The sequence below is a fragment of the Odontesthes bonariensis genome, chromosome 24, assembly GCF_027942865.1.
Source record: "Odontesthes bonariensis isolate fOdoBon6 chromosome 24, fOdoBon6.hap1, whole genome shotgun sequence".
In the NCBI taxonomy this organism is placed as follows: Eukaryota; Metazoa; Chordata; class Actinopteri; order Atheriniformes; family Atherinopsidae; genus Odontesthes; species Odontesthes bonariensis.
In genome coordinates this window covers 8,144,531-8,157,042 of record NC_134529.1, presented here as the reverse complement: position 1 = coordinate 8,157,042, position 12,512 = coordinate 8,144,531, and the positions used below count along the sequence as shown (strand labels likewise).

General features: G+C 39.1%; 1 protein-coding gene across 1 annotated transcript in view; it reads right to left on the bottom strand.

The window, feature by feature from the left end:
• The window catches only part of ryr3 (ryanodine receptor 3), a 120,837-nt gene extending 108,568 nt beyond the window's left edge, over nucleotides 1-12,269 (bottom strand). The window contains exon 1 of the mRNA XM_075458510.1: nucleotides 12,139-12,269. Within this exon, the coding sequence (XP_075314625.1) occupies nucleotides 12,139-12,186 (48 nt within the window). The 5' untranslated portion in view covers nucleotides 12,187-12,269. The remainder of the gene's footprint in view (nucleotides 1-12,138) is intronic.
• Nucleotides 12,270-12,512: the final 243 nt, after the last annotated feature.

Below are 12,512 nucleotides of genomic sequence, written 5' to 3'. Positions count from 1 at the left end.
CAACAAGGAATTTTCCCATTTTCTTAATTTTAAAAGATTTAAACTTTCAAGTCACATGCCCACATCACTTATAAGTGATGTGCATATACACCTTCACAGTGACACACTGCTGTATGTGCCAATATGGAGGCAAATGTTGGAGATGTGATGTTTAAAGAGAGCCGGAGCAACATGAGAAACTGTTTCTAGGGCTCTGCGTCTCCCTCCCTGTAACTTCTAGATATTTCTGTGGTGCTCTGTCTTGTCACTTTCTGTTCCTCTTGTCACCGTTCGGTTTGACAAGTGACTCCTACTTTAGCACCTCTAATTTCACTCCTCTCAACAAGGGCTGGCAGGTTCTGAACTGGGCCAGGTTTGATTTAGGTTTGATTTATGTTTAAGAGTGACATGGCCAGAATGGAAACACAAATTTTACAGAGGAAATTAAAACATAAAGGCACCGATTTGTTTATTGTAATATATACATTTTACCAGTGGGCTGAAAACTTTTTATTTTCGCACGCACCAGAATAGCATCAGCTGTGATACAACTGCACAGGGGTTTGTGGCCTTGCTTAAGCCTCCAACAGTGGCAGGTTAGCACCTCTAACATTTTACTCAGTGACCCAAGTAATTTAAGCATAGTTTTTCACTATTATGGAAGCTAAAATGAGCTTAAACAAAGACATTTTCGTAAAAATCTTTCCCACTCGCTCTGAAATCAGTCTCTTCCGTCCAGTTTCCCTCTATTAACATTTCAAGAAGCTGGAGATGAAAACATGACAGTCATCAAAAGTTATGCATTAAGATTACTTTCTTTTTAAAACATAAATCAATAAACTGGCATTTGTGGAAACTAACTCAGGACACATATTATGTATACAGTTTGGACCAATTATCTTTGTTTTGCTGTCATATATACTGTAGGTACTGCCATCGGAGATGTCAGAACGCCTTCACTCCCAACCTCAAAGTAGAAGGCAATTTGGAACTCTTGGCAGGTGATCAAAGGGAATAAGACAACAGCAAGAAAACATTCATATGTGCTGCTAACTCTGCTTAAAATCATCTGGTAAATCATCTGAAACTGGTTTCAGTTTTTTTAACATGTTTTTAGCTGGTGGAAACAAGCCGGAGTACCCTGAGAGAACCCACACATACATGGCAAAATAATTCATAATCTGAAACTTGTTTCAATCAAGCCAATTTTAAATAGAAAGGAGGCAAATATGTCTGGTTGCAACTGTTATGATTGACCATTCTGCCCCTGTTTTGCCTGAATGACTATGGGGTATAAACATAACAAGATTTTTAGTTTCGCAAGAGCTTAAAATGATGATGTTTAAGTGATGGTGTAACGTGTGCTCTCAAATTGGTCTGACTCTACACTTATGCAGCAGAAGTTTAAATGGATTTTAGCTGATGTAGTGTATATTTTGGGCAGAACAGAAAGGAGAGCGTTACAGTAGCCAAGTATGGTTATAAAAGTGGCATTAGTGTAAATCTGGTAGCTAATGGATGGGTGTGATTAATATACTATAGGTACCATGCTTGATTAACAGACATATGAGCATACATTATTTGTGCAGGTGTGCAATTGTAAGTGTGTGGATGTCTGAGTCATGGGTCAAAATGAATAATGCACCACACATCAAAGCTTTAGTTAAAAAAAAAAAAAAAGGAGGTAATTTGGACTTGCAGCCCCCTGTCATGGATGACAGACTCCTAGATTTATATAGTGTTCCCATAACAAATTGGATTTTCATGGTATTGTCTATATGCATGTTGCTTTAGAGCAGCTTCCAATAGTGCAGCCCATCATGCGTGCAGGGGTAACTTGTCCACCTAAGCAGAACAGTTAAGTAAATATGTTCAGACACAAAGCCATAGATGTTTAAATTGTATCATCTAGTCCAGAAGAAAGTGTATTTTAATAATATAAATCTTCACTTTACCCAAAATCCAAAATGTATTCTTAAACATGCAACAAAAAAAACGGGTAACACATTCCACGTTAGGGAATACACGGTACGGTACTTACTTTTCACTTTTTTTTTTTTTCAAACTTCACATCATGAAAACATGCTTCTGCGTTTTGGCACAGCGACGCTCTCATAAACGTTGTTTACATCTGTGAGGCGTACAAAATAAATGTGCAGAGGTCAGATGATGTTAAAACATAAACCTCAGGGTGACTTGAGCTCTCAGCTCCTGAAAGCAGCCAAGAGTGGTTCGAATTCCACGCTGTTAGTGCTGTGTATGTCAAGTTTAATGACTCAGAAGAAAACAACATAATTAGGCAACTACTCTGTCTTTAAGATAGATTCAGCTTGATATGTACTTGGTAATAAAGACCATTGTGCAGGGTCGAATCAGTGTGCACTGAAGTATTTTGCAATACATCAGTTGCAGTCAGTGGAAGAGGTGAAACTCTCTCCCTACAAAAGCTGGTAATAATTTGTAGGTTCATCCAGAAACAGCAAATATGTCATTTCTAGGTTGTAGCTCCCACAGATGGATGCACACATCTAACAGAAAGAGCTGTATCCAGGATGTCAGAGGGCTCACTGAAAAACTGAAGATAAATGTGTTATTATTGGCAATTTTTTTCTTAAAGTGAAACCTTCCGAAATTACATTTTGTCTAAAAATAAAGCTGCATCTCAAATCAACTTTCAGATGCTCCACACTGACACACTTCTAGTCTATAATATAATAGAGCCGCGAAATGATTAGACTAGAGAGTAAGAGAGAAAAAAAGGATAACTAATAATTAACCACTTCCTAACACATGTTAAAGTCTGCATATTGTGCTTTTAGAGGTTTTCTTTTGCCGTCATTGCGCTATTTAGTTTTTTCTGCAAAAAAAAAAAAAATCTACAAAGTTACAAAGCCTGAAGTGCACAGCAAAGGGAGTTATATTTATCACAGACTGCCTGAAATATTCTGTTTGTAGTCCAGGTGTTTTGTTCATCACATGTCTACATTTTCATGATGTTAAACTTTAGCATCATGTCATCTCAGTGGCTATTTTGGCACACCTTAAACAGAGAGACAGCAGCTGTCTCATACGCCACCATTTTAAGCCAATAAGAGCAGAGTGGGCTTCTCATTGGAGGGCACTTAAAGGGACAGAAGCTAAATTTAAGTGTTTCAGATAGGCGGTTGTGCAATTTACAGCAAAATGATGTTTCTTTGGTTGTTTTTAATATTAGATCGTTTAAGTTTCTAAAAGCAGGTCTACAAAATAAAACTGATTTGCGACTGAGCATAGGCCCGTCTCTCTAACCTAAAGACCATATGTCAGTTTTGCTGTCTCTATCAATTTCTGCTGCCACCAAGTGGCCAAAAACGTAGATTTAATTATTGTTGAATTCTTGACAAAGTAGGCAACCTACACTTTAAAACAAAAAAGTGTTTTAAAGTGTTAAGTGCAGAAAGAGAGACATCACATTTTCTGATTAAGCCACACCCAATCCAAGCCAAAAAGACAATACAAGGGATAAAAGAAAACATGACAAAACAACTAAATCCTTACCAGCTTTGGCACAAAATACTCCATTATTACAGTACTAGGGCCATTGAATGAGAACATGCATTTTCAGGGCTTTGACAGTGGATTTATGAAGCCTACAAAGAATGTCAAGTGGTCTAAAATGGAAAAAGCATTACAACCAAAGATTTGACAACATTCAAAATGAACTGAGTGACCTAAGGAAGACAAAGAAGCTCACCGGCTGCACCTCTTCTGTCCTCTGTTGATTAATGAAGGTAATTATTTATGTTGAGAGTCTGCTCACGCTGCCACTGGGATTTTACTTCTGACTCTGCCTGGACCACCTCAGCGGCTTAGTGCACAGTCTTTCCAGCTGATATTGATCAGTGTATCGAAGGTGCAACTTACAATCCCAATTTCAAAAATGTTGCATTATAGAGCTTTAACCAGCATTTGTGGATGGCTTTATGAGTTCTGTCTGACAGTGATTTCTGGAAGTGTGCACAGATACATCTCCAGATCCTCTGAATCTTTGTTCTGTATCTATATGCTGTAAATGATGTTATATTCAAAATCTTCACAAAGTCTTCTCTTCCACATTGAGGAATGTTATGCTGAAATTGTTGAACGTTTTAAAGTCACAACTTTTAACCCCTGTTCATCTTTACCTCTGAGAGACTCTGCCTCTCTAAGCTATTCTTTTTATACCCAATTATGCTACTGACCATGTTACCAATCAACCTTATCAGTTGCAACATGTTCCTCCAGTTGTTTCTTTTCAGTATCACTTCCGTTGTGATGACATGTTGCTACCATCAAATTAAAGATTGAGTAATATTTCTAATCCAAAAGTAAAATGTCTTTGATGTATTTTCTATCTTCTAGAAAAGAAGAATCAGATTTCTGATTTCTGTGAATCAGAAATTGTTTCAGAAGACTTGCAAACCATTGCCTTCTACTTTTATTTACATTTTACACAGCGTCCCAACTTTTTTTTTCAACTAGGGTTGTTAATGCTTCTATACTATTGATAAAGATATAAAACTTAATCGATTTATAGTGGAATTATATGACTGTCTAGGTCTGAGTATTCATCATGAATGCATAATGTTTGATAATCCATCCATCCTTTTTCTATACCCGCTTAATCCAATTCAGGCTTGTGGGGGGGGGCCGGAGCCTATCCCAGCTGCCATTGGGCGAGAGATAGAGTGCACCCTGGACAGGTTGCCTGTCCATCACAGGGCCACACACAGACAAACAAGACAAACACCACACATGCTCACACTCACTCCTAGGATTGATTTAGAATCACCAATCAACCTAACATGCATGTTTTTAGCTGATGGAAGCAAGCTGGAGCACAATCATGGCAAAATAATTCATAGTCAAAGCAGAAAACATGTCACAGAGGGGAACTTTTAGAAGCACCTTATGAATTTTTTGTGAATTAAGTCACATAAGGCCAGCTGGTAATGGGTAACCCAAAGGCTTCACTCTGACTGGAAAGAGGAAAACACTGTTGTACCTTCCTCATGTTTTATGGGTATTATATAATCTGTCTGACACCAATTTAAAGCTGAATAATGGAAACGTCATCCAATTCCACTGAGCAAAAAATGTTGTAATGTTAATGTAATGTCGCTTGAGCTTACATTATCCTATATGATCAATTAATCTATCACTCAGCTGAACAGGGTCACCCCAGTCAAACCCCTCACATCTTATTCATACATTTGAATGATGGAAGAGGTTGAGTAGTCTTGGGTCCTGCCACCATTACGTCAAGGTTCTGTAAATGATGGGCATGGCAGTGGCCTCAATGTCCTTCAGTAGTGATGTCTGTAGAGTGCCAGAGCTGCCAGAGAACACACTGTTATTCTGCCATCACAGTCTGCTCAATCAATACAGACGAAATCTTTCACATTGGATTTATATCAAGCTAAGGAAGCTTTTCCTGAAGCTGTAGGACATATCCATAGCTCACTCAAGTCAAACTTTGCAAGGACATCAACTACTGCCATACAGGGAATGCTGCATACTGGAATAAGGATGCAATGACTCAGATGGGACAGAGTTTCTAGGAGCAGGTCATGATTCTGCTTACTGAATTTTCCTGTATTATTATATTTCCACATTTTTGATAGAAGATTTTATGGATTACTGCTTCTAAAAATGTGTTACATTTCTAAGATACTTGCTATGATAAGAAAAGTAACTTTTAAGACTTCTTTTGTGTAAACAAATATGAAACACTTGAAGTTTCTTGGTTATAATGCTAGAGTAGATTGACTTTTTAATTTACTGGCTCCAACTCAATACACTGCCTAAAATCTGATTTATGATCTAAAGCTCTGAAAGGCAAATAGCAGGAATGATAGATGTAAAATTACCCTAATAGCACTTTAATATAAATTATGTTTGTCAATAAAAGCCTAACCAAGTACAAAAGTCATAGGGATTTTGTTAATGATCTTATTGAACGATGGGGACCTAACGGTTGCTGGTGCCATCTCCTTTACCACACGATCAGCAACATGTTCATTCATTTCCCTCAGAGCGGCAGCTTTAAGCTGAAAATAATGCTACCTGTTGGTTTTTTTTAAGGTTGTAGCATCAACTGTGTTGCAGAGCTATGTTTAGCCTGCAGGTGCTTCTTCAATCTGAAGTACATTTCTTCACTGCTGACACACACATAGTATCACAGAGGCACCTATTACATATTTCACCATGATGCTGTACTGGTCATTTCCATCCATGAATTAAAAATATTGTGAGTACTTTTAAGACTTAAACACTGCCGTCACTGATGAGCAATTAATTTATATTAAAATAAAGATTCTTGCTAAACATTTTTATTTAGACCTAATTTTTTTAACATTTCAGCTTGTTTAGGTTTGAAGTTTCCAATCAGTCTTGGAATTCATTACCTGTCAATCAACTGACAAACAAACACAAAACTCTTGGACTTAACCTCTAAAAACCACATCACACCTCTTGTCTGTTACATCTTCATTTATACCAACACAACTCTTCACCCTATAAAAGGGCATTAACAGATCCTATTTTTGCAAAATGTATGCTGCTTGAAGGTTTCACTGAATAATACCTAAATAACGGCACCTGTTAAAAATCAGGAAACTAGTGTTTTAGTCAGTTAGTCTTATTTGATCAAAAATCTACCAAATGGTACCCCACTTGAAAGCTTGTCAACACTGACCAATACTCTGACACAGTAAGATCCAGAAAATGCTGTATATTACTCTGTGGTTTGAAGCATTTGCTTTTTAAATGCTACTTTATCCCCATAAAAATGGTGTTTAAGTGTCGCTGGTCTTGTGCTGCCGTGGTTGAAGCACTGCCTCTGGTGTGGTTTAGTGCCAGGCAAGCAGAGCTGTATGTGCTGTGGAAGCATCATCTTTAAAAAGGCTAAATTTAAACCCCCAGAGTCTTTGCCTTGGTATGCAGAAGCCTTCCAGAACAACATAAACTCCAAATAAGCCCAGAGGAGCCTCTGCTGAACTGCAAGCCTCAGTCACCTGCTTTCAGAAAGGTGCAACAGCAGCTTACCTGCAGTAGGGGCTAAAATAAGCTTATAAAATAACCAGGTATACTTTCAAATGGAAAGTCTTCATTAACCTTTATTTTAATGGACAAACTTAATAACTTAGCAACTGGGAAGTTTTGTAATGCAAGTGACATGTGTAGAATACAAAAATAATGGAAGATATTTCACCTGTTGATCATCATTGTATTTTTTAGAGACAACTGGCCAAGGAAAAGACAAAAGTAGACCTCTACTTTACTATCTGCCACAGATCTTATCAGGTACTTGGAGTTAATCGAGCTGATATTTTTTTTAAAGCTTAACTGCAGCCAGTTGTTTACCTCTTCCAGGCAACTAATTGTACAGAAGAAAATCCTGCCAAAGGCCCCCTACAATTGAATTATGGTAAGATGAGAGTTTTTACTTCCTTAAACATGATGTTTGACCAACAACCTGTTCACAGCTTTAGGGAAGACATTAGTTGACAGATTACTCAAACAGCTATGGACAAATTTACATGTAAAGCTGGGGCATGGACAAATTTAGATGTTATCAAGTTTAGATTTCAATCTGGATCCAGATCTGGATCAGTGTTAGTGGAGGTATGAAGTCTCCAGTTAGCTCATGTGTTTGGTTATTTGTTAATCAGCTTTCACAGAGGGCAACAACTTTAATAATTTAAGCAAACAATGTTTGCATCTTCAGTTTTCTGTGAAGTACAAGCCACACCGAAGCAGTGCCTGTTTTTCTGGGGATAAATATAACATAATACGCACGTCACCAAATTTAATTTAGTTGTTTTGTAAATGCCCTGAAAAGCGACAACGAACACACCCAGATAAACTATATATCTTAACATGATTCTTTTATAAATTCCCTTTATCAGAACAGAGTTTAAGCTGACATATGTGAACACAAAGTTATCCATTAACAGCAAAGAGTGTCCCTGTTGGATTGAAAACCCAGTGTTTGACCCTCCGTCACACCTTGAACAGATACTGATCCAACAGCAGATTACTTTTCACTTAAAACATTTTTCTCTCCAAAATATAAAGTATGTGAAATTTCCTCTACATCATGTCTTATAACTACTTCCAAAAGGAAAAAAACCAAAGCAATGATGTAGCTGAAGCTGATGACAAAATCATCTAGAAATGTTGACTTCTGCCACCACAAAAGACATGCAACATATCCACAGACTTATCCCAAAATCTTCATTCATTTGTATTTCAATTAGCAGTTTTATTTCAGGGCTTCCAATGAAAGCATATTTGTCTCAGCACTGCAAGTTTGATAACAAGGCTCGGTGGACCTCAGGGGAAGCCCCCCTCTCCCTTCTCAAAATGCTGTTGTCATCAGATAACCAAGATGCCAGGGTGACAGTAGAATCTGAGAGGCGTGGGTCAGCATATCACTGGCATCACAAATAGTAGGAGCTATTAAGCAAAAGGCCCCGCCTTATTCTAACAGGCGTGCCTTTGGGGGCTTATACAATAATGTATATATCAACATCTCAAACCCATGAACCAAATATGTGTCAGTGGAGAACAGGAGACCATATCAGGATGTTTATAAGTTGTATTTCCTGTAGGGGTCACCACTAATATTCACAAATTATTTGATTAGTGGGAGCTTGGAGTGGAGTTGGATAAATACGGGTGTTTGCCAAGCAAGGTGGGTCTAATGAGAGATGATATCAACTGTCATCACTTTAGAAGTTGGATTTTCGTACTGTAAAATTTGGACTCGTACTGACTAAAAGTTGGGATATCTTGGTCTCTTGCTGTTGCACTGATGACCAATTTGTCTCCAATAAGTTTGCAAACATCTTGGAAGTTTTATAATAAACTGTAGTCCAGTAGTTTTTTCAACTTCCACTCAATAAATCTAAAATGCAACATTATTACGTTTTAAATGAAAGAAATGTTGACTCACACTTTTAATAAATGCTTTTTCTGTCTCATTTTGCTGGTTTACAAAACAAGTGTGACTTTGTCCCAAGATGTATATTTAAGTGAGTTTAAAAGCCTTTAACAAGCCCTAAAAGTTCTGTTGAATGACCACATATCTGCATGTTTTCCCACATCTGAACATTCACAGCTGACTGAATCACACAGAAACAGAGCCTCTGCCGGTTTGAGGCTGGCCTAAGCATAAGAAACTTAACCAGGCAAAAGACTGCTCATCATTCCACAATTGTAAATCTGCAGCTACGGCAGAACACTGCTGGGGATGGTCCAGGCCGGCCACGTCACCCCTGAGTGACAACCACTGCACTCGGATCAACAGATTCACCTCGTCCATCCGCATAACAGATTTCAGCCAACATCACAAACTGCTGGCACGGTTGTGGGATGACGCAACAGTTGTGTGAATGTAAAGACAGTAACGGACTGTTTGCAAATTAATGGGATGCAACCATGTCATCTTTCCACAGGAACTGTAATCACAACACTCCACAGATGGGACAGACTGCAGTGGTTTAACGCCACTGATGTTTAACACTTCAGAACTAATCTGCCGTCGTGTTCTCAGGTGAGACAGAAGCTCACGTTTGTAGCTAATATGACACAGGATTCAGTAAAATATTAAACACAACTGCTAAGCGTAAATTAACACATTAATGTGTCTACATTGTCTGACTAATTAAATAGATCTATTCAGCATATATCAACCGATGTCCACAGGTAGTGAAAAACATTATTTCACAGCAGCCACACTAACGAGACACAAACAAAAACGATTTATTCTGTGAAATAATTGGCCAATGCCAATCGATCAATATCGATTGTTGGTTTTTGATTGGCCTACAAGAAGTCAAGACACAAAACCCATCTAAGATTTGCAAAGCAGGCATGTGTGACTGAGTCTGAACCACCCAAAATATGCAATGCCACCTCCAAGCAGTGCTGATGGGTTGCCATTCCTCAGAACCATATCAGTCAATATTACCATTCCATGCGGTACAGATGATGGGAGTGTCATCATTGTCCTGTGACTATGGATTACCGATTGGTCACGGATTTGTTCTGACACCAAAAATGTGCTTTTGTTGCTATTTTTCACGTTGTATTGTTGTGAAAAAGGTGTATTTTGAAATGAGTTTTTAAATCATTTAGTTCCACATAGCCACTGATAAACATTCAGTAACGCACTCTTGAAACTCTCAGCTGCTCCTTTACAGTCGGCAGGTGTTGTCTAATTTGTCATAATGCCATATTATGGCAGGATAATTCTACACTTCACGGCAGCATTGATGATAAACAATGCCCACAGTATGCCAACTGTCTTCGATTTCACAAATCAAGTCAGTTCAAATTCCCTGTACTAGTTGTTTTTATATATACATACATACACATACTAACAGGCCACTTTATTAGGTATACCTGGTCAATTGCTTGTTAACACAAATAGCTAATCAGCCAATCGCATGGCAGCAACTCAATGCATTAAGGAATGTAGAGGTGGTCAACACAACTTGCTGAAGTTCAAACCGAGCATCAGAATGGAGAAAAAAGGGGATTTAAGTGACTTTGAACGTGGCATGGTTGTTGATGCATCTCTCAGGTTTACAGAGAATGGTCCGAAAAAAATATAACGTTAAGGAATATATATATATATATATTTATATTTACAATTAATTCATTTTTACAGCTCTTGTGTGTGTGTGAGTGTATGTGTATAGATATTTATATATCCATCCCTTTATGACCACAGTGTACCATTTTCTGATGGCTACTTCCAGCAGGATAATGCACCATGTCACAAAGCTCATATCATCTCAAACTGGTTTCTTGAACATGACAATGAGTTCACTGTACTCCAACGGCCTCCACAGTCATCAGATCTCAATCCAATAGAGCACCTTTGGGATGCAGGTGAGATTACGGGAGATTGACATCATAGATGTGCGGCCGAAAAATCTGCAGCAACTGCGTGATGCTGTCATGTCAATATGGACCAAAATCTCTGAGGAATGTTTCCAACACCTTGTTGAAAGTATGCCACAAAGAATTAAGGTAGTTCTGAAGGCAAAAGGGGTCCAACCTTTTAATAGCAAGGTGTACCTAATAAAGTGGCCGGTGAGTGTGTGTGTGTATATATATATATATATATATATATATGCAAATTTATTTATAAATCACTACTGACATCTTGGACAAAATCCTGCCCTGTAAATTGGTTACAGGCTGTAATCTCACATTTCTACTTTACAACCTTCTTATTTGTGGTCCTCCTGATAAAAGTCTCATCAAGTTGGATTTTAGCAAAAGCAAAAAAGTTGTTTTATGGACCCCCTGCTGTTAACTGGGGCCCCAGAGTCTTCCAAGGGTACTCGATGGGTTAAGACTTTTATTACACAATAAATGTGCTATTTAGAAGATATTTACAAATTCCAACCAAATCCACAATCTCTCCACTTATATGACTCTCAGGGCCAGTCTCCCTGCTGTGTGTTATTGGAGTCTTATTGCTCTTCGTGCAACACCAGGGTCACAAAGCTTCGTGAGGCGAGAGAGAAGAATACGTGCTCAGTAGGGCCACCGCGATAGATATCTGTTCCCACCACACCAAAACTGTCATATCATTTACAAGGATAACTGCTGTGCATAACCACACAGAGAGAGACACCGTAAGCAATCTGCGTCAAACAACTAAAATAGTCACCGCAGAGGGTGGCTTGCGCGAGTAAGGAGAACTTAATGAAACTCTTCTCCCCGAGGAGAATGCAGCCATAAAAAGTAAAAAAAAAAAACGACAGTGATCCGTGGCTGTGGAAGAACTGAAGGTTTCAGCTCATGTCGTTCGAGAGAAAAACATGAAGGTAGAGTAGACGAGAGGGGGTGCATGTGGTTTGAAATGCCAAGAGCAGTCATTTTTGTCCTTGCACCTGCATATGGGAGTCTAATTGAGATTCCCCTCATCAAGAGTCCTGTCGACAGGTGCGCCGTGGCTGCAGCGCGCAACCTGCAGCCACTTCCACACTCATCAATCATGCAGACGCATTAACCACAGACAATGCATTTTGACAAAACTTCCACAGTAATCTAATTTAGATGATTGGTGATTTAACGTTTGAGAGCGTTAACAGAGGAAATTAGGCTGTCTTTACTTACAGTTCTCAAGAACTGGATCTCATCTTCCCCTTCTCCGCCCTCAGCCATGGCTGTGAAGGAGCCTCCTCAGACTCTGGAAGCCACCGCTGACTGCCGGTAGAAACGCGATGCTGTGCTTCTCAAGCCGATATTAGCATAGAGCTCATCCACAGCCATATAGGGCAGCCCGGCCGAGCCCCCGCTCCTCCTCCTCCTCTCCTATACCCCCTCACTCACTCACTCACCCACCCACCCTTCCTCCTTCCCCTCCTCCTTGCTGCGCCCAGACGCCAGTAACAGCAGTGCAGAGCGGCGGGTGGACGGAGCCGGGCTCCCCGGTGGTGATGCTGCTGCTGATGATGATAATGATGATGGGTGGTTGTGATGAAATTAAA